The sequence below is a fragment of the Canis lupus genome, chromosome 26, assembly GCF_003254725.2.
Source record: "Canis lupus dingo isolate Sandy chromosome 26, ASM325472v2, whole genome shotgun sequence".
Classification (NCBI taxonomy): Eukaryota; Metazoa; Chordata; class Mammalia; order Carnivora; family Canidae; genus Canis; species Canis lupus.
The window spans coordinates 5,297,727-5,325,708 of NC_064268.1; the positions used below are offsets into that span (position 1 = coordinate 5,297,727).

The 27,982-nt window shown below is 52.0% G+C and overlaps 1 protein-coding gene, 1 long non-coding RNA gene and 5 other non-coding genes across 10 annotated transcripts in view; 6 read left to right on the plus strand and 1 right to left on the minus strand.

Moving 5' to 3' along the window:
- The window catches only part of DHX37 (DEAH-box helicase 37), a 29,713-nt gene extending 12,441 nt beyond the window's left edge, over positions 1-17,272 (plus strand). For both annotated transcript variants that reach the window (XM_025473602.3, XM_049101778.1), the window contains 22 exons: positions 502-594; positions 2,455-2,551; positions 3,447-3,560; positions 3,824-3,925; positions 4,178-4,292; positions 5,452-5,547; positions 5,764-5,846; positions 6,571-6,718; positions 7,336-7,412; positions 7,817-8,049; positions 9,410-9,521; positions 10,683-10,789; positions 10,921-11,109; positions 11,908-12,032; positions 12,115-12,231; positions 13,495-13,667; positions 14,454-14,568; positions 14,705-14,842; positions 15,020-15,114; positions 15,209-15,282; positions 16,563-16,660; positions 16,817-17,272. In XM_025473602.3, the coding sequence (XP_025329387.3) occupies positions 502-594; positions 2,455-2,551; positions 3,447-3,560; positions 3,824-3,925; positions 4,178-4,292; positions 5,452-5,547; positions 5,764-5,846; positions 6,571-6,718; positions 7,336-7,412; positions 7,817-8,049; positions 9,410-9,521; positions 10,683-10,789; positions 10,921-11,109; positions 11,908-12,032; positions 12,115-12,231; positions 13,495-13,667; positions 14,454-14,568; positions 14,705-14,842; positions 15,020-15,114; positions 15,209-15,282; positions 16,563-16,660; positions 16,817-16,896 (2,581 nt within the window). In that variant the 3' untranslated portion in view covers positions 16,897-17,272. The remainder of the gene's footprint in view (positions 1-501; positions 595-2,454; positions 2,552-3,446; positions 3,561-3,823; positions 3,926-4,177; positions 4,293-5,451; positions 5,548-5,763; positions 5,847-6,570; positions 6,719-7,335; positions 7,413-7,816; positions 8,050-9,409; positions 9,522-10,682; positions 10,790-10,920; positions 11,110-11,907; positions 12,033-12,114; positions 12,232-13,494; positions 13,668-14,453; positions 14,569-14,704; positions 14,843-15,019; positions 15,115-15,208; positions 15,283-16,562; positions 16,661-16,816) is intronic.
- A 2,213-nt stretch (positions 17,273-19,485) lies between these two features.
- Positions 19,486-19,557, minus strand: TRNAA-UGC (transfer RNA alanine (anticodon UGC)). Its single transcript has one exon. It is a non-coding gene; the product is annotated as a tRNA-Ala (tRNA).
- A 237-nt stretch (positions 19,558-19,794) lies between these two features.
- TRNAD-GUC (transfer RNA aspartic acid (anticodon GUC)) lies at positions 19,795-19,866 on the plus strand. The gene has a single exon. It is a non-coding gene; the product is annotated as a tRNA-Asp (tRNA).
- Positions 19,867-20,831: 965 nt separating this feature from the next.
- Positions 20,832-26,557, plus strand: LOC112676438 (uncharacterized). Of its 3 annotated transcripts, XR_007406154.1 has the most exons (4): positions 21,009-21,316; positions 21,700-22,090; positions 22,208-23,905; positions 24,807-25,251. It is a non-coding gene; the product is annotated as an uncharacterized LOC112676438 (long non-coding RNA). The 3 variants fall into 3 exon arrangements; XR_007406155.1 differs by lacking the exon at positions 21,009-21,316 and adding an exon at positions 20,832-20,936 and having other exon boundaries at positions 22,208-26,557; XR_007406153.1 differs by having other exon boundaries at positions 21,016-21,316; positions 22,208-26,557.
- On the plus strand, positions 21,485-21,557 carry TRNAF-GAA (transfer RNA phenylalanine (anticodon GAA)). The gene has a single exon. It is a non-coding gene; the product is annotated as a tRNA-Phe (tRNA).
- TRNAD-GUC (transfer RNA aspartic acid (anticodon GUC)) lies at positions 22,074-22,145 on the plus strand. The gene has a single exon. It is a non-coding gene; the product is annotated as a tRNA-Asp (tRNA).
- TRNAA-UGC (transfer RNA alanine (anticodon UGC)) lies at positions 24,571-24,642 on the plus strand. Its single transcript has one exon. It is a non-coding gene; the product is annotated as a tRNA-Ala (tRNA).
- Positions 26,558-27,982: the final 1,425 nt, after the last annotated feature.

Here is a 27,982-nt window from a genome sequence, read left to right on the forward strand (position 1 = left end):
CCATTGAGGTCACCTAGGCACCCTCTCCCTAGTACCTGCCCCAGTCCCAGGTGCCCAGAAGGGAAGCAAGTGGTCAGCATCAGCCACACTATACAGACGGTCCAGGCACATGACCAGGAACTCTCCCAAATTCAGATCCCAGATGCCAGCCACCACCAACCCAGCAAGCAAACCTTTCTAAAGAGAGCAGCCCCAGGCCTGCTATGTTAACTGTTTTCTGCACAGCCTAGAATCGGGCCTGTGCTCGGCTGGCTGTGGGCGAACTCCACCCGGGTCCCCTTCTGTCAGCAGCTGCCTAGTTTCTGCTTGTGTCTTTCCTGGTAGGCTGTGACCCCAAAGTGTCTCTGTGCTGACCCACAGGTCATTCCCTTTTGCTGTTCAGGGGCTCCTTGCCTGGCGCATGTTCCATCACCCCTGGATCCTGACATGGAACCACGTGTGACTGTGGGATGGACAAGTGGGGCCAAGTACTGCTTATGTGTTGTGTTCTCCCTCCCCCAGTGACAACAGCATCATTGGCATCACAGAGCCCCGGCGAGTCGCTGCTGTGGCCATGTCCCAGCGAGTGGCCAAGGAGATGAATCTGTCACAGCGGTGAGGGCTCTGCCTCCTGGAGGAGGGGTGAGGGTGGTACTCTGGACTTGCCCAGGGGCCAGCTGTCTGGCACGTGCTGAGCAGCTGGGCCCTGTCTGTTCCAAGGGTGCTTGGTGGGAGTGTTGCTTCTGCACCATGCAAGAGGGCTTCCCACACTCTGGACAACAGGACCGTCCTGCGGAGGGGGCCACAGAGCAAGGCAAGGCAGCTGGGCGCTTGGGCTCACTTCTTGCACAGTGCACTAGGAGACCGTGACCCATACAGGGACCTGGGGGCAGAGCAGGGCAGCAGGCAGCCAGATGCAGGTAGGCATTGCTCGGCAGTGGCAGGGTAGCTTAGGCAAGGTCCCTGAGTGCAGATCCTCTGCTGGCATTCAGGCTGCAGGACTTTGAAGCACAGCAGAGCAAGTACAGCACCTGCTTGAGAATGGCTTGGGGCTGTGTTTGTAATGCATGTGTCTGGGCCCCAGGCAAGATTATGGTATTCAGTTTCCAAGCGGTGGCATGTCCAGTATGGTCTGCAACTGAGATAGCACAGAAGAACATAGAGTTTCCTTTATCTGTCTTGTTACTGAATGTTTGCGGGTCATCACTTGCTGTGCACCTGGCCCCTCCTGGGACTGGCATGTGAGTGGAGGAGGCATGTTCTGTTTGCATGTTAGGTGCAGCAAGGGACCCCGAGTGTGTTTCCTGTGGATCCTTCTAGACAGTCATAGGCACAGATAAACATCTGTGTGTGTCTCTCTGTATTCCTCTCTGAGAGGAATGGTTATAGAAATGGTTCATTCTAAAAAAAAAAAAAAAAAAAAAAAAAAAAGGTTCATTCTGTGTCTTTCCTGGTGCATTTAATGGTATATATTGAAAATAACAATATGTACAAAACCGCAATATTTTGTCATCCTTTTTAACTTTTTATTGTGGAAATTTTAAGCACAGATGAAAGTAGAAAGACTAGTGAAGGGATCCCTGGGTGGCTCAGCGGCTTAGCATCTGCCTTTGGCCCAAGGCGTGATCCTGGAGTCTGGTATCGAGTCCCACATTGGGCTCCCTGCATGGGACCTGCTTCTCCCCATGCCTGTGTCTCTGCTTCTCTCTCTGTATCTCTCATGAATAAATAAATAAAATCTTTGGGGGAAAAAAAAAAAGACTAGTGAATGAGCTCCCATGGACCTAAAACCAAGTTTCAACAATTGTCAAGTCATGCAACTGTGCCCCCCTCCTCCCCCAACCCCTGGGGGTTTAGAAGCCAGTGCTGGCTTCAGAGAAGTTTATCCTCAAGGTTCCACAGTGTGGGGCTGAGAGATCAAGAATATTTTATTTTTTAAGATAAGGAATCTATAAAGCAATTTTATTTTATTTTATTATTTTTTAATTTTTATGATAGTCACACAGAGAGAGAGAGAGAGAGAGGCAGAGACATAGGCAGAGGGAGAAGCAGGCTCCATGCACCGGGAGCCTGACGTGGGATTCGATCCCGGGTCTCCAGGATCGCGCCCTGGGCCAAAGGCAGGCGCTAAACCGCTGCGCCACCCAGGGACCCCTATAAAGCAATTTTAGCACCCTTACCACAACTAAAACTTGTGAAACTCTGCAGTGTCGTCCTGTCCATGCTCTTCTCTGAAAGGTTTTCAGAGTTGGTTGTTTGAATTAACCTCCAGCCAAATCTACCATGTTTGGTAGATCTATCTTTTGGAGGGCTGCGACAGCCCCTCTGCGTCACGTTGGCGACAGAACGGGCCGGGCAATGTCTGTGCTATGTGGGGAGAGCTGCTGGGCCAGGCCTCAGCTCTGGCCTTGGTGTGGCCTCGTGGCTGCAGCAGGTCAGGTCCTTGCCTGCCTGAGCTGGAGCCTATCTCCGCAGGGTCGTCTCCTATCAGATCCGATACGAAGGAAACGTGACTGAAGAGACCAGAATCAAGTTCATGACGGATGGTGTATTGCTGAAAGAAATCCAGAAGGTTGGTCCCTCATCTTCTGTCACAAAGCAAGGCTGATGAGCATGGGGTGGGGAGTTCACATGGCACCTGGAGGTGAGCAGTTGGCTTGCCAGCCGCTGACACACGGTGCTACTATGTGACCTTGGGCAAGTTACTTCACTTCTCTGAGCCTTAGCTTCTTGGTCTGCATGCCTGTACTTTTCTCATATATTTGTTTTGAAGCAAAAATTTCATGATGCATGAAGGCACCTTAGCCTGGCACCTAGCAGGTGCTCTTTAAATGTGAACTCGTTATTATGGTTTGGTTCACAGACTTTGTGCATTAGTCACATGCATACCACTCCTTGCTGGCTGTGTGACATCCACCTGGGCAGGGACCTCTGGGGAGGGCAGATGTGATGCCTATCTCCTCTACCATGACACCAGCCAGGGACACCCGGGACCACCCAACATGGCTGAGTATGGCTCCTTTCTGTATGATGTACACTGTCTGATTGCCCTCGGTCCCACCTGCCACCACCTCATTTCTGTTTCCTGCCTACCCTCCCTGCCCTACAGGTGTCTGGATTTGGTAGCTTGGCTCTAATACATGGTAGCTGCCCTTCTTCCAGCAATTTCTCTGCAAGGCCCTAGCCCCAGGCCCTCTGCTATGCACTTTACAGATTGTAATTGTCATGGAAATCTGACTGTGATCCTGTCAGGTGGGTCCCATTGCCCCATCTAACAGGTGGAGAACCGGCCCGGAAGAGATGAGTAACTTGCCTGAGGTCACAGACCAGGGTTCCCCCTGACCAAGTGCTCCAGGATCCATGCCAGCTATGAAAGGGGCTCCTGGAGGGGGAGTTTTGGGGTGCGGGTGACCTTGGAGTGGCTTGGGCCTGGGCCAGCAGACCTCACCACACTACCCCCTCCCCAGGATTTCCTGCTGCTTAGATACAAGGTGGTGCTCATCGACGAAGCCCACGAGAGGAGCGTGTACACGGATATCCTCATTGGCCTCCTGTCCCGCATCGTGTCTCTCCGGGCAAAGGTAGGGCAAGTTGTAGAGAGCAGCCAGGGAACCCCATGCGAGCCACAGCCAGGGCTCCTATCCCCCCATCAAAAGCTTGGACTCCCTCTGCCCGCACCCACCTGCTGCTGTGGGATGATCTCCGAGAACAGGATCCCCTGGGCCAGTGCTCGACTGTGGCTCTCCATATGAACAAGCCCTTTATCACTCCACCCATTGAAATCGTGGGTCTAACCTTGGAAGCTACTGCCCTTCCCTCTGTCACCGGGTCTGTCATCCCACAGAGGCACCTGCCGCTGAAGCTGCTCATCATGTCGGCCACGCTGCGGGTGGAGGACTTCACGCAAAACCAGCGGCTCTTCCCCCAGCCGCCCCCAGTCATCAAGGTAGTGCCTTGGGCTGGCCAGGGGAGGCAGGGCCTAATAGGATAGACAGTGGGACTCCTAGTTGTGAGGAAGCCGAGCTCTGGGGAGGCCCTGCCTGCTGATGGAGGCTGGGGGCTGGGGGTGTGCCCACCTGAGAGTGAGTGGCGGGGGGAGGCGTTAGGGAGCTGCTCGCACTGAGTTAAGAGCTCAGAGGTACAAAAGGCCAGGGCAGGGGGAGGCTCAGCTCGGTGCCTTCTTGGGCATGTGTCTCAGGTGGAGTCCAGGCAGTTCCCAGTGACAGTGCACTTCAACAAGCGGACCCCACTAGAAGACTACAGTGGCGAGTGCTTCCGGAAGGTCTGCAAGATCCACCGCATGTTGCCAGCAGGTGAGGCCCTGGGGACAAGAAAGGCTGGACCTCTTTCCCCTCCTTCCTCTGGCTCTTCCCTGATGGTGGGATGTCCATAACACAAGCTTCACCACTCTAACCGTTTGTAAGCATGTAGTTCAGTGGCCTTCGTACATTCATGGTATAGGCATGCCTCGTTTGCTGTGCTTGGCTTTATTGTCCTTCGTGCATACTGCATTCATTTTACAAATTGAAGGTTTGTGGGCATCTCTCTGCGCCAAACAAGTCTGTCAGTGCCGTTTTTCCAGCAGCACTAACTCACTTCATGTGTCTGTCACGTCCCGGTAATTCTCACAGTATTTTAAACTTTTTCATTGATGTTTTGGTGATCTGTAATCAGTAATTACAACCTGCTGAAAGCTCAGATATAGGAGTTGCTTTTTAGACACCATGCTGTTGCACACAATAGATTACAGCTCAGCGTAAATGTAACTTTCAGCAGGCTTTCGTGTAACTCACTTTATCGTGACGCTCGCTGCATTGGGATGGTCCAGAAGAAGACCCACAGTACCCCTGGGGCGCACCCATGCTGTGACCTGTCCTCAACATCCCTCTGCAGAGCATTTTTGTCACCACGAAGTCTGTCCCTGTTAAACGCTGACTCTCCCTTGGGCCCTACCGTTCGACTTTCTGTCTCTACACGTTTGTTTATCCCAGACGTTTCATACAGAAGGATTCCCGTACCATGTGGGCTTTCTGCCTGGCTTCTTTCACGTGACACCTCGCTTTCAAGGCACAGCCACATTGTGCCTGGTGTCCAGTTCTTCGCCCCTGGTAATGGCTGCATCCTATTCTGCTGTGTGGAGAGACTACCGCCTGTTCATCCACCAGTTGATGGGTGCTTGGGTTGCTTCCACCCCTTGGCTGTTGTGAATAGAGCTGCCATGAGGTCTGTGTTCAGGTTTTGGGTTGTGTCCCCCTTTCCCAGGAGTCGTGCAGCCAGGTCACGCAGGAGGTCTGTCCAGTTCCCCGTCACACGTCCTCAGTCTGGGTGGAAGCTGCCCACTGCTCATCCAGGTTTCTCAGTCCTGCTGTCCCCGGCCCTGCCCCTCACTCCTGGCTTTTCACAGATGCTTGTTGTTAAGTCGATGTTTTCCCCATGAATGAAGGGATAGTGAGGGGTCTCGTTCTTCTGCAGGTGGCATCCTGGTGTTCCTGACGGGGCAGGCAGAGGTGCACGCACTGTGCCGCAGGCTGAGGAGAGCCTTCCCGCACACCAGACGCAGGCCCCCAGGTAACCTGGCAGCACCTGGCCCTGGGAGGTGGCGGGTGGTCAGCCTTGGCCCCAGAGCCCCCGCACGTGAGAGCCTGGCGCCCTTCCCTGCCCTGCAGTTCCCCCCAAGGAATGGCCAGCACTACAGCAGCCTTACTGTGGACAGTGAAGAACAGAGTCCTCATAGCCTGAGCCTGGTCTCAAGAGGTCTTCCTTCTGACTCTGCTTCTCTTGCAGAAAAAGAAGATCAAGAAGATTCAGTAGAGGAGATGCGCAAGTTTAAGAAATCCAGGACAAGGGTGAAGAAGGCCCAGGCAGCGGTGTGTAGAGGCTTGTGGGGTAGGGGGCAGCTCGGGGCTCTTACACCCTTGTGTCTATGGTGGCCAACAGCCCCATGTAGCTGTGTAGATGCAAATTCAGTTTAAACAAACTAAAATTCAGTTCCTTGGTTGTATCAGACACATTTCAGGTGCTCAGTAGCTGGGGCTACTCATGACTGTATTGGGCAGCATGGCCCTGAACATTCCTACCATGGAAGGAAGTTCCCTTGGATAGTGCTTCTCCAGAAGCTGCAGGAGGGCCTATGGGCCAAGAAGAAGCTTCTGGAAGGCCGGCCTTCAACACCTGAGCTGGGCCTATGAGGATCTCTGGGAGGGCAGGGAGAACCAGAGCACGGGGTCCCTGGTGTTGGCTGGACAACCGAAGAGGGGAGCATTCTCCCCCAGGCATCCCCATAATGTCGTAGATCTGTGGGTAATGCATCCTTACTTGGAGGTCACTAACACCCTCCCCCTGCACCCGCTGTGTTGAGGACCTGCCAGGTGATGCTCTAAATGCCTCCCAAGTGTTGACTGGGTCCTCACAGCAGCCCTGTGGCCACGTGAGATGAGTCCTATGGTTGTCCCTATGACAAAGACAGTTGCCAGAGCTGCCCAAGGCCATGTGGCTTGCGGGAGGAGGGGGAGCAGGGTCTCATGCTTGAACGCAATTGTCTTTCCTGCTTTGTGGCCCACATCCATGGTTCTCGTGTCTTGTTTGCCATAGATGTTGCCCCAGATCAGTTTGGACAGCTACTCGGTGTTGCCAGCAGGCGAAGGCGACGAGGATAGGGAGGCAGAGATGGATGAGGAAGAAGAGGCGGCTCTGGGCTCCGACCTTGACCTAGACTTGGGGGACGACGGAACAGATGGAGGTGTGGCATGGGCAGGGACCCCTGTCATGCTCCTTCAGTCATTCATTCGACAGGTGTCTGTTGAGTGCCTGCTATGTGCCAGCCCCTGTTGTTAGGCCCAGACTTCTTTGTCCTGAGCCTCAAGGGAGCCAGGCTTCCTGGCCACTTTGTGCCTGCTGTTTGCTGAGCAACTGCCTGGCAGAGTAGACCCTCAGATATTTGGTAGTGTTAATTGTAATGGGAGCACTCAGCTTTGCTGGGTAAATGCAGGCCTCAGGGCTGGCTGGGAGGGTTGCCCAGTTCTAGGGCCCCCTGTTCAGAGATGGTCCAGGCCCTCATGGGTCACCCCAAAGGCATCCAGCAGGCAGTAGGACTCGCAGCCAGACCTCTGAGAAGGAGATTGCATAGGAGATTGTATAGCGTGGCAGGCATTTCCCACCTGGGTCAGGATAGTGGGGCGGGAAGAGCCTTCAGGAGCCTCTCAGACTCTGACCCAGATGGTGCGCACCCACTGTACTGGTCCCAAGGGCAGAGGCCCCTGGCAGCAGGCAGGACAGGTTAGGGGGTGCTGGACAGCCTGAGGGGGGCTCCCGCCGTGGTTGTTTGGGAATGCCAGCAGGCTTCTGCTTTCCCTGCAGGTGAGAAGCCTGATGCCTCACTCCCCCTCCATGTGCTCCCGCTCTACTCTTTGCTGGCCCCAGAGAAGCAAGCGCAGGTACCAGGGTGGAGTCTGGGGTGGGTGCTTGGTGGATGTTTGGCTGGCGGGGGCCAACTTGCCTCGTGCGGGCACCTCCTAAGAGCGGCAGGATAAAGGCAGGGCAAGTCTGGGGTTGTCCTTGTCATCAGCAGTTTGATCAGCACCCCCAGTTTTGAGAGGGTATTGGGATCTCTGGAGAGGAACACTTCCTTGCATTTATGCAGGTTGTTGTGGCCCGAGGCAAGGGGAGGGCTTGTCACCTTTGCCCCTTCTGGCCCCCCCACCCCCCAGCCTAACTGACTTCTCTAGGATCATGAGAAAATTCCTGGCTTTGCCCCCCACCCCCCACCCCTATGCCATGTCTGTCCCACAAATTCCTGATTCTGGTGCTTCTTGGCTACTTTCCTCCCCAACAATCCCAGGTCTTCCAACCTCCCCCAGAGGGTACACGGCTGTGTGTTGTAGCCACCAATGTGGCCGAGACGTCCCTCACCATCCCGGGCATCAAATACGTGGTGGACTGTGGGAAGGTCAAGAAGCGGCACTATGATCGTGTCACTGGCGTCTCCTCCTTCCGAGTCACCTGGGTGTCACAGGCCTCAGCTGATCAGCGGGCGGGCCGAGCAGGCCGGACAGAGCCAGGCCACTGCTACAGGTGGAGTTCCTTGGGCCTCTCCAGTGATGTTGGGGTCACTGTGCAGCTTTCCAGCAAGGAGCAAGGAAAGGGGGTCCCCTCCTCTGTCTGCAGGGAGTGCTGTTGGCTGGAGACGGTCCTTGGGGTACTCTGCAGGGCTTCGTTGGCTCTCAGACACTCCTGTTCTTTATTCTGACCCCAAAGTAGACACTTACTTCAGCAGCTTTGTTTCCATTTTATTTTGTGACGGCTTCATGGAGGTGAAATTAATCTACAAAAAATGTCACCATTTTGAAGCCTGCAGTTCTGTGGTCTTCAGTGTCCTCAGAACAGCATTGCCACAGCCTGTTGCCAACATTCTCGTCACCCCGAAAGAGACCCACATCCCTGCTTCCTGTCCCCACTCTTGGACATGTGTCTCCACCTCCCAGGTCTGTCCCCGGGGAGGGGCTGCTGGGTCACATGGCCACTGTTTACTGCAATGACTCTGCTGTGTGGCACTCTGAGCCACAGGAGGTTCCAATTTCCTGCATTCTTCACGGTACCTGTTAACTTTTCCTTTTTTATTTATTATTTTTTTAACTGGAAGTGTGCTGTGGTGGCTCGCTGGGCTTCTGGTTTGCATTTCCCTGATGGCTAATGACCCTGAGCATTTTCTCCTGTGTTTGTTGGTCACTCATCTGTGTTCTTTGGAGAAATGCTTTTTCAGATCTCTTGCTTATTTTTTAACAGGGTTATTTCTTTTTTATTGTTGAGTTGAAAGAGTTCTTTCCTAATCTGGATATTAGATCCATATCAGAGGTGCCATTGGCAAATAATTTCTCCCAATCTGTATCCTTATACTCATTTTTGATAGGTTTATTGCTGGTTTTGTTGATAATTGTTTTTTTTTTTTTTTTTTTTTTTAGATTTTATTTATTTATTCACAGAGATGCAGAGAGAGAGGCAGAGACACAGGCAGAGGGAGAAGCAGGCTCCATACAGAGAGCCCGACATGGGACTCGATCCCGGGTCTCCAGGATCACGCCCTGGGCTGCAGGCGGTGCTAAACCGGTGCACCACCGGGGCTGCCCGATAATTGTTTTAAATTACGAAAAAAGGAGAGTGAGAAATCGTGCAAAGAAAACTAGTGAGAAGTGACAGTGGTTGCAGTTTGCTGGCGATGGAGTGCCAGGTGCTGCTCTCCATCCCCCACATGGCATCTGAGACCTCTGCCCTGCCCTGAGGGGGCAACTGCTTAGCCTGGTCCTTGAGAGAGGGAAACAAGGCAGGAGGAGGGTCTGTGGCTGAGTGAACATCCAGTGCCAGGTAGCTTGGCTGAGTTCCTCTTTTATTTGTTTATAAAATAATTCTGTTATCTTTGGTGCCTCTCTGGGCCCAGGCTCTATTCATCTGCGGTTTTCAGTGACTTTGAGCAGTTTCCTCCTCCTGAAATCACCAGGCGGCCAGTCGAAGACTTGATCCTTCAAATGAAAGCACTCAACATTGAAAAGGTCAGCGGTGGCCCCAGCCCTGCCTATACCCCACTGAGCCCCCATCACCCTGGCCCCAGCCCTGCCCGCACCCCCTGAGCTCCCATTGCTCTGTGTCCCATTCTGTTGCGGCAGCTACAGCCCCATGTGGGCTGGCTTCCAAATGCAGGGAGCCCAGGGCTGAGCCTTGCTGTGCTGGCCCTGGGCCCTGGGGCCTCCCACTTGCCAGGGCTATACCCCTTGAACAGCCAGAGGGCCTGCCCACTGCACAGAGGGCTGCCGTTTTCCTGGGGCTCACAGAATGTTCTTTTGCCACAGTCATCTGCCTGGCACGAGAGTGTCCTCACTTTGCCCCTGTCCAGGGGTCACCTGCTTTCTTCTCCATGGGGAGGGGAGTACCAGCAGAGAGAGTCCCTGGGCCCATCACTCGTCATTCCCATTCCTTCCTCCCCGACCCTAAAGTCTCTGTGGCTTTATCTATTTTCGACATTCTTAGAAATGGAATTATTCTATAAATGCCTTCAAGGCTCACATCCCTCGTGGCATGTTTCAGTACTTCCTTCGTTTTTCTGGCCAAGTAATGCTCCATCTTGGGGCCGGGCCACATTCTGTCTGGCCATTCCTCTGTCGGTAGCCACCTGTGTTGTCTCCACCTCCGGCCGTTAGGGGCAGAGCCACTGTGAACGTCGGTGTATACACACTTACCAGACACTTTTTGTGAGTCAGTCACTCAGGTGCCACCATTCCTGAGCCCAGTCCCTCTGTCTCCTCACCGTGTTGTTGTGCGGGCACATTTCCTCCTGTTTGCTCCATGCTAACTCCCTGGGAGTGGGGGATCTTCCTGTTACATGCATGCTCAGGAGAGGCAGAGCCCTCATCTTGGGCTTTCTTGATCTCTGTTGCCCAGGAACAGCCCCCGGCACACATTAGGTGCTCAGTACATGCTTTTGAGTGTGTGGATTGTGTGCATAAATGAAGGAATGGGACTTTTGGGGTTCCCCTGGCTTACAGACCAGGAAAGTGCCCAGGGCTCCTTTCTGAGTGTCCAATTGTGTGAGTGGTCTTAGGACAGGTGCAGGAGCGCCGTCCTCCCACCAGGCCTGGCCTGGATGACCCTTAGGGGTCCCCATACTTGCTTCTCTGCATTCATGGCTGCCTCCTGCCACGTCTCCCCCTGCCCAGGTCATCAACTTTCCTTTTCCAACCCCTCCGTCTGTGGAGGCCCTCATCGCCGCTGAGGAGCTGTTGATTGCGCTGGGTGCCCTGCAGGCGCCCCAGAAAACAGAAAGGTGAGTAGGGCGGGGGTCGGGGTAGCAGACAGCCCAGTTCGCAGCCCGTGCTCTGCCCTCCCACTCCTGAGCTGACCTGAGCACCAGGGCCGCATAGCCGTGACGCCCCCACCGCACACCTCTTCCTCCAGCGTGAAGCAGCTGCAGAGGTCCTGGCTGGGCTGCCCCATCACTGCACTGGGCAGGACCATGGCCACGTTCCCTGTGGCGCCCCGCTACGCCAAGATGCTGGCACTGAGCAGGCAACACGGCTGCCTGCCCTACGCCATCACCATTGTGGCTGCCATGACAGTCCGGGAGCTGTTCGAGGAGCTGGACAGGTGGGCACTGGGGGGCTCGGCACAGGCCACAAGGGGCCCCTGTGCTGAGCGATGACTGGGAGCCCGACCTCCGGGGTGGGGTCGCTGGTGTGTTGAGTGACTTCGTGCACGTGCTGGTCCTTCCTGAGCCCAGCAGCATTCTGATCCCTGAAGAGCTCTGTCTTCACTTCTGGAGCAGTACTGATTGTACACTGGCTAAGAACCCAGGTTCTGGGCCACAGTGCCTGGGTTCAGATCCTCCTCCTGCCACTTCCAAACTGTGGCTTCAGGGAGGTGACTTTATCTCCTGTTCCTTATCTTTCACATCCGGAAAATGAGGGTGAGATATTAATTAATAATAACTGAGTTGTCAGGGTGAAAGTCATTAACACAAGCAAAGGGCTCCAAATCATGCCTGACGCATACATTAACCTAGATGTCGGCTCTTTGAGGTTTGGGGAACCATGATAGTAATGAGATAATTCAGGCCACACTCGGTGGATGTAAAGGTTTCTTGTTGTCACTTTTAAGTATAGATGTGTAAGATGTTACTTGTTTATTGGATTCTTAACATCAGTCTTTATATGTGGAAAGGCGGTCAGTGGTCGGGTTAGGCATGCACTGTTTTAATCTCATAGGCTGTTGGTGGTAAATTATGGGCCTAAGACCTTAATCGTGTTAGTCAGTGGCTCCCCCAGGCATTTTCTCTGCCTCTAAGCCTCTGAGCTTGCCCTGATTAACTAATGTGTTCCCTGCCCCCACCACCCGGAGGGCAGCCAGGCAGCAGCTCAGGGTGTGTGTGTGTGTGTGTGTTTGCAGACCTGCCGCCAGTGATGAGGAGCTGGGCCAGCTAAAGGACAAGCGGGCCCGGGTGGCCCAGATGAAGAGGATCTGGGCAGGGCAAGGTGCCTCTCTCAAACTCGGAGACATCATGGTGCTGCTGGGTGTGTGTCAGGTGTGGCATGGAGGGGTGGCGGTCAGGCAGGCTGGGACAGGGCGGCAAGTGAGTGCACCCCTCATCTACAGGTGCCGTGGGAGCCTGTGAGTACTCTGGCCGCTCACCCCAGTTCTGTGAGGCCAACGGGCTTCGGTACAAGGCCATGATGGAGATCCGGCGCCTGCGGGGCCAGCTGACCACTGCAGGTACCATCCACCCCCCCACCCCCTGATGCCAGCCTCTGGGGGCTCCCCAGGCCCTCTCAGGCAACACCCGGCGGAGAACTTGACCGTTTCAGTGATTCAGGTTGATTTGAGCGATGTTAACCACATTCCATTAATCCCTGTTACCCATGGATTCCATTTGCAAATTCACCTACTCACTGAGAATTACTTGTACCCCAAAACCAGTACTGAGTGCCTCTTGGCCATACCCAGCAACAGAGGGGGTAACATGCCCCCTGTCTCTCATCAGGCTATTCCTCGGTCTCATCTTTTCCTTGGTAATGAAGGATCCCCTCTTCATCACTCTCTGTCCCCAGGATCGGCCTGTACCTGCTCTTTGCCACATCTGCTTCCCCGCAGCCCTCCATAGTCTCATCCTGGGGTTCCCCTCTCCCTTGCACCTCGGCCAAGTGGAGGGCCCCTTTTGGGAGTAAGGGAGCAGCTGATAGTTCAGTCCCCTACTTTCTGCCCCTGAGCTGGGCTGCTGGAGACCAGGCCTGGGTGGGGAGGGCAGGGGGCAGGGGCTCTGGCAGGCACTGGAGGCTACTTTCTTACTATGTCTTAGTTTTTTTTTCTCTTTATGTTAAACATATGTTTTGCTGAAGGTTTGTAGAAAACACAGAGGAGGTTTAGGGAGCAAACTTCAGAACAGAAACCATCCGCCCCCTGCCAGCCCTGCTTCCAGATTCTGATCCTCCTCCTCCCTGCCACACCCCCCTCCAAGCTGCAGGACCCAGAGCCCCCTTCTCCTTTCTTGTCCTCCAAGGAATCTGCACAGCTTCAGGCCCTCGTCCTCGTCCCATGCAGAGTGGGGAGGCCTGGCCTGAGCTCACGCCTGGTTCCGTGGCACAGGTGACTCCCGCCAGCCGCGTAGATGGCGTCGCTCTGCTGTCCACACTGGGGGATGACCCACTCATCGGGTCCCTTCCAAGCATGCAAGGTCCTGCACTGGGGCCAGCGAGGAGGTCTTGTGTGGGCCCAGCAGGCTCTTTCCTAGCAGCTCGCTCTGCTGCCCACTAAGGAACTGAACTGGGGCTTTGTTCTAAGGAAGAGAAGGACGAAGGTTTGGGGCATGCAGCTAGCTGTGCCCTGCAGAGGGTTCTGGTGGCCTTGGTGGAGAAGAGGCAGAGTAAGCCCGGAGCTCCACATTCAGTGGTGCGAGCCCTTCCAGAAGGTCAGGGCAGGGGCAGCCCCAGGCCTCACTGTCCCTACCACTGCTGTTGTCACACTTGGCTCTCCCCACAGTCAATACCGTGTGCCCTGAGGCTGGGCTCTTCATGGACCCCAAGATGCAGCCGCCTTCCGAGAGCCAGGTGACCTACCTGCGGCAGATTGTGGCGGCCGGCCTGGGTGACCACCTGGCCCGCAGGGTCCAGAGTGAGGACCTGTTGGACGACAAGTGGAAGAATGCCTACAAGGTTGGCCCCAGGGACGCGCGGGTGTGTGGGCAGGTGGCCATACCAGCCTCCCCACCACCCTGCCCTCCCCAGCTGTCTCAGGGCCTGCCCACCTAGGCACTCCACATCACTGGCGAGGGGCTGCCGGGAGCCACATCCTCCTCACCCACAGGAAAGGCCACGTCAGGGAGCAGGGTGGGGTGTATGATGGGTTCACATATTCCTTTGTGAATATTCCTTAGCTTTGCCCCCAACTTTATTTTTGTAACTACATTGAACGAGAAATCGGATACTGTAAATTCACCTTTTTAAGGTGTCCAATCAGTGGTTTTCCATCTCTATGGAGCCATGTGACCATCCCCACAGTAGGCTTCAGAGCATCTTCATTCTCCCCCAAAAAACATCCATGCCCCCTAGCAGTGGCTCCCCATTTTCTGCTCATCTCCCCACCCTGTGAATCCACACAGACATGTGTGGATTTGTCTGCTTGGGACATTTCACAATAGTGGTTTGTGTTTCTCTCACGTGCCATCCCGTTGTTCTGCTTCATCCACTTGGCAGCTTGGCTCTGCAGAGCAGTGGGTGGTACTGCTCATACAGGGCCGCCCCATGTGTATCCATGTGCATGCATGCACACACGCATACACATGCATGCACACATATGCACACATGCATACACGGCCACGCCGTCAGAGACCAAATGGTCTCCTGCCCTCCAGCTGAGTGCCTAATCGAATTCCTGTGGGTGAGTCTCACCTGGCGTCTGTGCATCTCCTGGACTCATACTTGCCCTTCTTCTCTCTGCAGACCCCTCTTCTTGATGACCCAGTCTTCATCCACCCCAGTTCTGTCCTTTTCAAAGAGCTCCCAGAGTTTGTGGTCTACCAGGAGATCATGGAGACCACCAAGATGTACATGAAAGGTAGCCAGGCTGGCGGCTGGCCCCCTGCCTGACCCACTGCAGCTATGTCACTGGGACCCTGCGGGGGAAGAACCTTGGGCCTCTTCCCTGCCACAGTGCCCACTGTGACCCCTGGCCTTCTCTTCCTGGCCCCCAGGCGTTTCGGCCGTGGAGGTCCAGTGGATCCCAGTCCTGCTGCCTTCCTACTGCCAGTTTGACAAGCCCCTGGAGGAGCCACCCCCTGTCTACTGCCCAGAGAAGGGGCGGGTGCTGTGTCACCGGGCCAGTGTGTTCTGTGAGTCAGGGTGACTTCCTGCCAGCCTTGGGTTCCGCACCATGTGCCCTGGAAATGCATGTCATCCTCAGGCCTTCTGTCTCTTTGGTGGGTGGGACCTGGGGCTCAGGAATAGGACTGGGGATCTGGGGAACCCCCCCCACCCCAGCCCCTTGCTCATGGACTCTGTCCCTCCAGATCGTGTTGGCTGGCCGCTCCCTGCAGTCCAGGTGGATTTTCCAGAGGGTATTGACTGTTACAAGCACTTTGCCCGGTTTCTGCTGGAAGGGCAGGTAGGCAGCCCAGGAGCTCCCTCACCCCCTTGCCTGGTACCATGGGCAGAAAGTGAGCCAGAATCCCTCACCCTGTCCCATGGTCTCTCCTCAGGTTTTCCAGAAGCTGGCCTCCTACCGGGGCTGTTTACTCTCCAGCCCTAGCACGATGCTGAAGACGTGGGCCAGGTATAGGCTTCCTTGGGAGCATCAGGGTAGCGGGTGGGGGTGAAGGGAGCCAATGCAGTGTTAGTGCCTTGGGGCGGCTGTAGCAAAGTACCACCAACCAAACAGCTTAAAACAACAGAAGTGTGTTTCTCACAGCCCCAGAGGCCAGAAGTTGGAAGTCGAGGTATCAGCAGGGCTGTGCTCCCTCTAAATGTTCTAGGAGAGGGCCCTTCCTGCCTCTCCTGTTCCTGGTGCATCCAAGCATTCCGTGGCTTGTGGTCACGTTCCTCTGATGTCTGCCTTTTTGTTCAAGTTCTTGTGTCTCTCTGTGTTTTCTCTTCTTATAAGGACTCCCAGTCATTGGATTTAGGGCTCACCCAATCCAATATGAACTTCTCTTAAGTAATCATATCTGCAAAGACCTTCTTTCCAAATAAGGTCACTGTCAGAGGTTTTAGGAAGACCCTGGTCAGCCCATTATGAGCTCCAGGTGTCAGCAGGAGGCATCCTGCACACCTGAGCCCTGGGGGCTGCCTGCCGGCTGAGCATAGACTCACCCCCATCCCAACAACCTTCTGCTTATCTTTGCCCCCCCCCCTTTTGCTTTCTTTCTGCCCGTAACCCAGCTCCAAGAAGACAACGTCCCCTTCCTAAGGCTGGCATCCTAGACAGGGCAGGGGGCTTGACACATAGGGAGCAGGCAGGCATGCACATGTACCAGCATTCCCTGGGAGTCGGTGGGCGCATGGCGCCAGGTGCCCCCTGCCAGTCAGGTCCTTGACCCAGCAGACAGTCTTGAGCCCCCCGCTCTGTGCCAGGCATGTTCTCATGCTAGGATACAGACACAACCCTGTCCCTGTTGAAGATGACAGCAAAGAGAACATAACTAGTACAGATGGCATGTGGGAACTGGGCTACAAAGGGACAGAGCAGGATGGTGGAGATGAGGCATCTGGTGGAGTAGGATTGGTCAAAGGAGTCTGAGCAGATGGGGAGGAGGGAAGGTTGTAAGCAGAAATGTGGAGGAAGGTTCTAGGTAGGATGAGCAGCATGTACAGAAGCAGTCTGGGTGGGAGTACTCAGTGATGATGAGGAAAGCCAGGGTGGGATCAGATTCAAGTGTGAGAGGAGATGGGGTTGGAGGGGTGATAGAGTCTAGATCCTTCTCCTTGGCCAACACCCGTAGCATGAAGAGGGAGACCCTTCACTGTCCTAGGTAAGGCTGGCCTGGCAGTGGTACCCACCCCATACCACAGCTTCTGGGCACAGTGATGCCCTACAACCTGCATCCCCACCTATAGGCTGCAGCCCAGGACAGAGAGTCTTCTGAAAGCCCTTGTGGCTGAGCAAGCCAACTGCCGAGAGGCCTTACTGGCTGCTTGGACAAAGAATCCCAAATGTGAGTTTGACCAGGGCAGATGACCTGTGGCCAAGGGGCTGCACATGGACAAGATGGGACCCACCTGGGCAACCCAGGGTAGGTGGGAGGATCTGCCCTGCAGCGGGCAGCAGGGTACAGAGCCACTCTGACTGCCCACCCTCCTGCCCCCTGCAGACCTGCTTGCTGAGTATTGCCAGTGGCTCCCAGAGGCCATGCACGCCAACGTTGAGAAAGCCTGGCCCCCCAACCTCTGACCACTGACCTGAGGCTTGGCTGCGAGGCCAGGGACTGGTCTGGGGACCAAGGGGGCTGGTGGTGGCCAGTTTCCAGCATGGTCACCCTGGAGTGTGGACTGCTCCTGGGAGGCAGGTCAAGCCTCTGGAAACCCTCATTCATCTTGGATACAAGACGTCTGGACATTTTATAACTATTTATTATTTGGTGGAGAATGGTTTTATCTCACATACCACTCTGGGGACTACATTAGTCCCTGTAGAGCAGCAGGGCTGGGGGGCACAGCCGTGGCGAGCAGGAGGGTGACCTCATTACTTCCTTTGTGTCCCCTTCCCAGCAAGGGTGGTGCTCCCTTTCCATGCACGTTGCTGTAATAAATCTGAGCTGTGAGAACAACTGCGTGCGAGTCTAGCAGATCTCTGATTGTGGGGGTGGTCTTGGGGACATCGCCCACATGCACTAGTCTGGGTGGGTGCTCACCCAGGTGTTCCAGCATGTGTGTAGCGGTTGATTCCCTCTCCTTAACCCAGGCATTTGTTCTACATCAATTTGTGCTAATATTATAGTGTAAACACATAAATTCCGTAACATGAATGCATAAATAAAACAACAGATATACATGTTGAATATTCCAAAATTACTCACTTTCTCCACAACCTGGGCACTGACCCCAGTGGACCCCCAAACCAGAAAGTTTCCCCCTACTTTCCCCACATTCAAGCCATCTGCAAGGTCTGTGGGTCCTACCCCCAGAATTTGTCCAGAGCCTCCTCATGCTCCCCAGCTCCACTGCCACACACACCCCAGATCTCAGATTCCCACCCTCTGCCCAGCCAACCTCCAGCAGCTTCTATTTGGCCATGGTGGTGATATCCTGGCTAGTCTCCCAGCGTCCACCTGCTGGCCTATGGTGTATTCTTCACATGGCAGCCAGAGGGAGCCTTTTAGCACTTAAGTCTGATCCTGTCCTTCCACATCAGGCCTTCTGGAATCTTTGATGATAAAATTCAAGCCCCTTCGGACCCTCATTCACCAAATTCCATGCACAGGGCTTGGTTTCTGTCCCTTCAACACGGTGCCCCACCCCCAAGACTCAGGCCTTAGCACCAGCCACGGTCGCTGCTTCTGCAGATAGGCCTCCCTGGTAGCTTGTTCACAGCAGTGCCCACACCCTCCCCCTTCATTCTCCATCCCATCAGTGTTACTGCATTGGCAAAATTTACCCTAATCGCTGAACACTAGTCTCTAAAACTCAAACTTCGCTTATCCAGGAATACTGGAATACTTAATTAGCACTGTACCTGGGCACACAGTAGGTGCTCAATGCATGCAAGAGTCCCTGAATACATGACCAGTTACAAAACCCTCCTCAGAAATCACTGCCTTAATCCAGTTAAGAAATGGGCAGAGGACCTGAATAGACACTTTTCCAAAAGACACCCAGGTGGTCAACAGACACATGAAAAGATGCCTGACCTCACTCCTCATTGAGGAAACAAACCAAAACCACACTGAGATGTCACCTCACACTTGTCAGAATTAACACAAGAAACAACAGGTATGAGGGGTGCCTGGGTGGCTCAGTTGGTTAAGCATTTGCCTTCGGCTCAGATCATGATCCACATCAGGCTCCCTGCTTGGCGGGGTTCTTCCTGCTTGTACTCTCTCTGTCTCCATCAGATAAGGGGGGGAAAAAAACAACAATGGGTGTTGGCAAGGATGCCAAGAAAAGGGACTTCTCATGCACTACTGGTGGGAATGCAAACTGATGCAGTCACTCTGGAAAACCATATGGAGTTTCCTCAAAGAGTTAAAAATAGAACTACCCCTACATCCAGCAATTGCACTAGGATACAGGCACCCCAGTGTTTATAGCAGCATTATCGATAGGCAAACTAGGGAGAGGGCCCAGATGTCTACAGACTGAAGAATGGATGTGGGGTAAGAATGGATGTGGAGTGTGTGTGTGTGTGTGTGTGTGTGTGTGTATCTATAGATCTAGATATATAATGGAATACTACTCAACCATCAAAGACAATGAAATCTTGCCATTTGCAATGATGTGGGTGGAGCTAAAGACTCTATTGTGCTAAATGAAATAAGTCAGAGAAAGACAAATACCATATGACCTCCCTCATGTAGAATATAAGAAAGAAAACAGGATCATATATGAAGGAAAGGGAGAGAGAAAGACGGAATGAAATCCTAAGAGACTCTTAAGGATAGAGAAGAAACTGAGGGTTGATGGAGGTGGGGAATGGGCTAGATGGGGGTGGGCATGAGCACCGGACGTTGTATGTAAGTGATGCATCACTAAATTCTACTCCTGAAACCAATATTGCACTGCATGTTAAAAAAATCAGTTCCTGATGGCTCAAATAATGTGGATTCCTGAACCCACCTCTGACTGCTCCACGGAAATATCCAAGGGAGAGAAGATTTCCACATTTGGGACCAGGTCAGGGAGCTTTCCTAGCGCTGCCCTGTCCATGGAAGCGTATTTCTCAGACCCACTAATGGGGGGCACCTGGGACCCCTTGCCTGCGCTACCCTCCTTCAATGCGACTAATTTGAAGCAAAAAAATAAATAAGCGGAAAAAAAAAAAAAGTGGAGATGCCGGGGATTGAACCCGGGGCCTCATACATGCAAAGCATGCGCTCTACCACTGAGCTACATCCCCTAACTGTGAGTTGGGCTTCCTAGAAATCAGGATATCCGAATCCACATCTCCGTCCTTTTTGCACATTTTTTTCCTTGTTCAGTGTCTCATCGATTCTGGGAGACCTCCCAGAAGGCCTCTTCTGAGGGGGCAGCCCACTGGCCGGGGATGCCGAAGCTTCTCCCTTAGAAATCTGGGCAGAATCGGACAGGCATTCTATCTATATGGATTAACTCGGAGAAAAGGCAGGAGGGCTCATCCTCGTTAGTATAGTGGTGAGTATCCCCGCCTGTCACGCGGGAGACCGGGGTTCGATTCCCCGACGGGGAGGCTAGAACATTCGTTTTAACAGTAAAACAGGTTTTCCTGGCAGGCTGGGTGCTCTGCTCGGTGTGTTCCCTCTTATGCACAAAACACGTGTATATTGTGAGTATGTTATTAACCTCTCATTCTGAGGCATCACATAATAGCTAACAGTTAAGAGGCTCTTGCCATGCACGGGCTGTACGGGTGAGCGCAACACACGTGCACTCCTGTGATGCACACTGTGGTCGCATTAGGCTGGTGTGAAGTGCAAGCAGAGAGCACCTCCCCAACTCGGCCTAGGTCGCATCAATCACAGTCTACTCCGGACACTGGGTATTGGCATAGGTGGGAAGACTCTTGCCTTCCATTCTGTTCCTGTTTGCACTGTTTGAATTTTATTTTTCTCCTTCCTTCCCTACCTCCCTCCTTTCCTTCCTTCCTTTTACTTTTTTCCTTCCTTTCTTCTTCATTTGATTTTTACCAAAATGATACACTTAAGTGGTTTCTAAAGAATGGTTTTTGAAGAACTACGGAGGTAGTGGCTGCACAGTATTGTGAATATACTGAATGCCACCAAATTGTTTACTTTGAAACGGTTAATTTTATGTTATGTGAATTTCACCTCAATTTTTTAAAAGATTACTTAAAGAAAAAAAAGATCAAGACTTGTTTGGGGAGGAGGGGAATGGAACAGATGGATGGGAGTGTAAAAGGCTTCAACCCATTCAGAAAAGTGCATGGAAAGTTGTGTATTCCATCTGATCTGATAAGCCAATGCATGAAATTTTGCCTTTGAAGAAACAATGCAAAAGGAAAGCCTACATGCAAACAACCTTGGTTTATTTTGTTTCATAGCATTGTTACTATATCTAATATCTGGTTAGCGTATTTGTGACCGGGCCAGAGGGTCACTAGGTGCTTAGCAGACACTCATTAAATGGCTTCACATCATAAAGGACCTCCCACTCCACATCCTCTCCCAGACACCACTGCCCTTCCTTTTCCCAAAAGGAAGGCAAGCAGACAACCCCAAACCTAGAGGCCAACATGTTGATCTCTTGAAGAGATGCCTTGAAGCTCAGCAGGTGCCACAGGTATGGTGGCCACGCCTGGATTCTGGATCTGAGTCACTCACTAACCCAAGGAAAGTCACAATCCCGCCAGTGTGACCTCCACCCAGCTTGGCTGGTCGGCATCCCTGTCACACCCTTACTTAGGCTGCTTGGGGAGTTGCACGGAAGGGGTTACTTTGTTCCTATCACAAAAAAGGGAGGTTGAGAAAGTGGAGTTCTGAGCCAGGTGGTCTTGGTTCATCCATTCATCTGTTCATCAATTCAACGGACATTTATTAAGCACCTACAAGGTGCCAGGCACTGTTCTGGACCTTGAAGGACACGGAATTGCCCCTCGGGGGCCCTGTCATTTTAGCTGGGGGCATAGAGAACGGACAGGGACAAACACACCGAAGCTCAGAGTAAGCAGTAAGGGGCTGGGTGTGTTCGGGGGGTGGGGGGGCGTGACTGCGGAGGGTGGTCGGGAAGCGGTGACCTTGAAGGAGAGGAAGGGTCGGCGCGGGAGCCCCGGCTGGCACCGGGCGGGCGGAGCCACCAGGAGGAGCGCGGCGCGGCGCACCCCAGCGGCGGCCGAAATAGCTCAGTTGGGAGAGCGTTAGACTGAAGATCTAAAGGTCCCTGGTTCGATCCCGGGTTTCGGCAGCCCCCCTCCTTTTTCCCCCCTGCATGAAAGGGAAAGGGAGCAGTTGAAAACTTTTTCTTCTTAAATAAAAAAATAAGACCTACATGAATAGACGAAATCAATTCTTCCCAAACAGTAAGCGGGTTTCGGTTTGCCTTTAAGAGCTCCGGGCGGGGTCGCGGCAGCCGGAGCGGAAGGAATCTTCCCGACAATCGGGGATTCAGCCAGGCTGGGCTCCACCCCGGCTCCTCGTCGCCTACTCCCGAGGCCGGTGGTTCATCTGCGCGGCACGTGTCGATGTCTGCTCGGTAACTTGGGCTTCCTGCTTATTCATTTCTGCTCCCGGATCCCTCGTTACTAATCAAGGCCGGCGCGGGGAACAGCCTCTCCACGGGGGAGTTAAATCGACTGGGACTTCTGTTCTTCGGTTTTGAAGGGAAAAGAATAAAATATTCAGCCTTGTGTTGTGTGTTGAGACGCAGCGGAACTTGAATGTGCCTTAAAAAGGGCACCTGAAGAGGCGCCGCCAGCGCCAGTCCTCGTTAGTATAGTGGTGAGTATCCCCGCCTGTCACGCGGGAGACCGGGGTTCGATTCCCCGACGGGGAGGCTGTCGGACTCTTTTGTTTCTACTTCTCCTTCTGATCACGTTTCCCACCCCCCCACCCCAGTTTATCTTCCACTTTTGCAGAAACTCCTTACTCTGGGAGAACCAACCCTACCGGCTGGCGGGCTTCTGTCCCGCGGTCGTGCATCGCGAGGGCCTGGCTGCAGTCACCGTCCATCCAGCTCCCTAGCGTCACCTGGTTACAGGACAGAAGACCCAAGTCCTCGCACTGCAGCCATATTTCCCATCTCCTGCAAGCCCACCGCGCTGCTGTGGGTGCTGAGCCGGCCCGCTGGTGTCCCCTCCACCCCCACCCCAACAAGACTGCCAACTCGCAAGGCCAGGAAATGCTCCTGCTGCTGCAAATAATTCCATCCTCTCATATCTTGCTCCAGCCCAGGCTGGCCCTTAAAAAAAGTTTATGGATTTGAGAAGGGAGGTAGGAGGATGCTACACAGAGAGGTCTTCTCATCTTAACTCCCTGGCAGACTCCTTCCTGAGTAGCTATCAGCCCTCCCAGGCTCCTACTCTTTCATTTTTGTCTTTTTTTTTTTTTTCCACATTCATTCTGAAAATATTTACTCAGTTCCTATTAGGTGCCAGGTACTATTCTAGGCATGGGGCTGTAGCAGGAACCCAAATGGTCCCTGTCCCTGCCCTATTGAGCTTTATGACACAGACCATAAAGAAACGCTAAACAAATAAAACCAAACAGGCTTCCAGAGTAATAAATATTATGAAAACAAAACAAAACCCATGGGTGGGCGCCATCAGTGAGGTGGCCAGGAAAGTCCTACTTAAGATCTGGACAATGAGAAGGAGCCACTCAAGAGACTATCTGTGGAGCACCCCTGCAGCCAGAGGGAAGGGCAAGTGCAAAGGCCGTGAGGTGCAAAGGAGGGAGCATGCCTGCAGAACAGCAAGGAGGCAGGTGTGCCCACAGGAGGGGGAGAGAAAGAAGGGATGAGGTCAGAGAAATGGATCAGAAGGCCTTAAAGGCTAGACTAAGAAGGTTTTTTTTTTGTTTTTTTTTTGTTTTTTTGTTTTTTAGACTAAGAAGTTTGGATTGGACTTTAGGGTTTATGCAGGGAAGAAACATAATTGGGTTGGGTTTGTTTTGAGCAGAGTAATCTGGCAAGGGAGAAAACAGGGAAATATTCTGAGCCAAACACAATCCCTCAGCTCATTCCCAAACTGCGTCCAAAATGCCATCCATGATGCCATCACTCTGTGCTGGGCCAAGGTCTCTCCCCGCTAGAGTTCTCATAAGAACAGTGGCATTCACCATCCTGAGAAACCACGCTCTGGCCAGACCTTGTACTGGGTGCTGTTCTAAACGATCCGTGCACAGCTGTTCAGTGGCTGCACCCACCCCACCCTAGGGGGAATAGGTGCAACTCACATCTTCATTTTATGGATGAGGCCCAGAGAGATAAGGATATGAAATCACAGCTGTGGGTCTGGTGTTTGGGGCTCCAGCTCAGCTAGGCCTTCACCTGTGGAGGGTTTCAGGCATCCGGGGGCTATAAGGGAGCTGACTGGGGATCAAGGTTGAAGGACAATTTAGGGTGTGTTCTCCCCATCAGAGTAGGTGACTGCTGCCAGGAAATCTCCAGCACTGGTGGAAAGAGGTGAAGTCCCAGTTTCTGCCCTCTTTGTGCCTTCAGCAGTTCTTTCACCCCTGAGTGGCTCCCTGAGGACTTGGAAGACACGACACATCCTTTCCCCTTGGGGCGCTTCATAAGCACTCTGCACAGTTGTGGTAAGTGACAGTTGAAAATGGTTCTTTACACAGGACTCTGCAAAGTGATTCCTTGCTCAAAGCCATGATGATGGGACTGGATCTATTTCCTTTTATTTTGCTTATTTTTACATTCAGAAGAGTTCTTTGGGAGGGAGGAAGATCTGCAAACCTCAAAGTTACTGAAAGTTGGAACCATTTTTTTATTGTTTTATATTCCAGTATAGTTAACATACAGTGTTACATATTAGTGTCAGGTGTACAATATAGTGATTCAACACTTCCATATGTCACCCGGTGCTCATCATGACAGGTGCACTCCTCAGCCCCCTCACCTATTTCCCCCTGGAATGGTTTTAAAGGACCGGGAACCAGACATTTCCAGATGGAGGTGCAATCAGGACAACATCTTTATTTATTGGAAAGAAACTCATTTTCCTTCTCTTCTGTGATGAGAAACCTTTAAATATAGGTCAATTTCCCTTTGTTGCTTAGTTCTGATCTCAGCAAGAATTTCAGCTGCAAGGCTAGATAGAACGGGGCTATTTGGGAAGATTTATTTTGGTTTGCTTATGGTAAACTCCAACACACATTTAATTATACAAAATTTTAATTTAGAAAAACAAGAAAAAAATCTTAAGAATAAAGTGTAGCAGAGAATTTTAGGAAGCAAGGCAAAAAGGGAGGGGGATGTAGCTCAGTGGTAGAGCGCATGCTTTGCATGTATGAGGCCCCGGGTTCGATCCCCGGCATCTCCATTGTGTTTTTCTAATTTTTATTTTCTGTTCATGTTCTTCATCATTTAAGCGCTGTATATGTGGTTAGTACTCCAGTCACTACTTGGAGGGGGGATTTTTTGCAATAAGCATGACCCTCCCTTTTTGAAATCCCTAACACTCCAGATGTACTTTTGTTTGAAAAGGCTAAAGGGAGCTGTTAGCAGAACAGTGTAAAGGCAAACATCACCTGATGACTGAAACCACAGCAGTAGTGAGAAGGCTCAACTGGGGAGCTCATGGTCCATTTCCTGGCACTGCAACTGCAATAAAAAGACTAGTAATTGATTCCTTGCCATCAGAGGGCGAGTGGAAGGTCTGACTGTGCTGTCAATAATCAACCAGTTTGGGAGTGACCCAAAAGGAAACCAGCATCCCCGGCAGGCAGGGTTTGGCTTCCTGCTTCATCAGCAACAGGTCACAAACAAATGAACTAATCAACAACCGAAGGAATGGTTTTGATGCACATATTGTTCATGTTTATAGTTATGCATGATTTGTATTTTATCATTAAAGATCAAAGATGTATTTTATTGAAAGCAAGGATCCTATGCATTGTCTGCAGTAATAATGAATTCTTCACCCATCAAATCCCGTCTCTCATGTATGTGACTTGACTTCATATTTTTTTTTTTTTTGACCTCATATTTTAAATCATGAATACATCTCATCTTAGATCCGGAGGGATGTGACTGTCTACAAAGCGTTTACTTTTGAGATGAAACTGAAATCTGTAAGATGACTCACCGGCGGGGTGGAGTGGCCTTTAGGTAACAGTGCCAGTTGGTAATGAGCTGCTGGGAAGGTTATTTCTCTCCAAATGTCAACAGGGTTTAAGGGAACAAGGTGCTGAGGTAATTTCTAAAGTTATCAGGCCTAACACAAAACTAATCTTTTTAAATCTTTAAAAAAATGTTTATTGATGTGAAACACAGAAAAAGAAACGCAGAGACACAGGCAGAGGGAGACTCAATCCCAGGACCCCAGGATCACAACCCAAGCCAAAGGCAGATGCCCAGCCGCTGAGCCACCCAGGCATCCCTTAAAAAGAAATTTTTTATTTACAAAAGAGAGAGGATCACAAGCAGACTCCATGCTGATTGTAGAGCCTGCTGTGGGGCTTGCTCCCACTACCCTGAGATCAGGCCCTGAGCTGAAATCCAGTTGTAAGTCCAACGGCTGAGCCATCCAGGTGCCCCAGGGAGCTTTTAAACCCCTGGGGTCAGGGGTTCAGGTGTGCAAGATGAAAGAATTCTGGAGATGGATGGTGGTGATGGTTGCACAAGAGTATGCATGTTGAAGAGTACAGAATTTGCCAGCCCCAAATATGCCACTTTGATATTATTTTGAGCTGAAAGCACTTGAAAAGTAGCAGATCGGGGGAGAGGCTGTTTGTGAACCCCTCTTAGGTCCTAAATGCAGATCCCCTCCCCAGAGCTTCACCAACCAGGGAAGAAAACTGGCTCCCGTGACAGGACAGACTAGAAGTAAGACACTCAACTGTCACAAACTATACTACCATCTATTCTATTCCTAAAAACCCCTGAGAGGCCTATATTCCCCTCCTCTTCCCCTATTAAGATGATTATTTAAGCCTAAATTCTAAAACCACCTCTGCGTTATTCATTTTTCCCAGGGTATCTCCAAGGTATACATGAAACATGCATGTTAATAAACTTCTAGGGGATTTTCTCTCTTGTTAATCTTTCATTTTTGAGGTCTCAGCTAAGAACTCAGAGGGTAAAGGGAAAATTATTTTTCCTCCCCTATGGTATACCTAACACAATGGAACTGTATGCTTAAAAATGGTTGAGATGAAAAAAAAATGGTTGAGATGGTTAATTTTATGTGTGTATTTTGCCACAACTTAAAAACGAATTAAAAACAAAGCAAATTCCCTGTGGGTTAACTTTTCAATCTTCCTCAAGTAGAGTAGAGGCAAGTTTGGAGACTGGAAGTAAAGTCTGATTTTCTGACTCCTGGGGGATTAAATTGGTTATTTTTAAACTGGAGCAGTCTGTGCTCTGCCACACAATGCAAATGCACACACATAAACAGGAAAAAGAGGACTCCCTTGGGCTTTTTTCCCCCCCCTTAAACTGCAGACACGTTTGATTAGCTTTGATGGTTATATAACCAATGACAAAGCAAGGCAAATGTTTCCCAATCAGCTCTTGATTTCACCCTTTTGCTTGGGGGGAAATGTTTGCTGATCCTTGTGCTCTTGGACTTTCTCATGATGCGGAGTTGAGGCCCATACATGGTTGTGACCTTCAGGGGAACCAAATCCTTCGGGACGGAAGCGAGGCAGGCAAACAAACAGGCAGCAGTCCTCCCCCCAACCTCCTACCCCCCCAGCAGCCCAACACCCAGGCCCTTTGTGAGCTCAGCCCATCACGTGCTCATGCTTCCCCACCAATCCTGCCGTGTTGCTGGGCCTCTGTCACTCTTCCATTGGTGCCAGCTCTGAAGCAATCTCTTCTGGGCCGCTTGCAAAGGACGGATCTGTGGGTGGAAGGAGTTGAAAATGGATCTAGTGACTCACCCTGCATCTCGCACATTGTCGCACATTGCATTCTAGGTCAGGGGATTTTAGGTTTCAAGGACGTGACTTGATAGCCAATTCCTAGGTCCAAGTGGGACATTTAGGTTTTGGGAGGCCTTCTCAGTAAATAGTAAAGCAGTTGTCATGAGGACAATGCAATTCCTTTGTAGGGCAGGGTTTCTCTACCTCCTTGGCATTACTGATGTTTGGGACTGGGTGACTGTGTCTTAGGGGATGTGCTGCAGCAGCCTTAACTCTGTTTCCAGATGCCAGCAGCACCTCCTCCCCCCAACTACCACCACGCCACCAAAAATGCTCTCTGGATATGGCCACATGTACACAGAGGGGCCAAGTCATTCCTTGATGAGAATGACGGCTCTAGAGAAACACTGGCTGCTTGTCTCGTTTTATCTTTCCCTTTGTGTCACCTCAGTGTCCTTGGACAAATGCTTACTTCTCTTTGCCTTAATACACTCCACTGTTGTGCTTAAGGAATGCAAGGGTGTTTCGGGGCACCTTTTCTTTTTTTTCTGCCAGAGAGGATAGACATCAATGTTCTCAGGTCATAAAAATGTTCTTTCCTTGGAGATGACCCTGGACCCACTTCCCACCCTCTGAGCCTCTCTTCTTCCTCCTCCCTCCTCTCCTTCCCCCACCTCTGAAACCAGGCCTGTTTTCCTCTGTACCTTTTGGATTCTGGAAAAAGCTATGTCTCAAAGCTCGTGACTCAGCCTTTAAACAACATGAATCATGAGACTGGCAGCAAAAGTCACAACC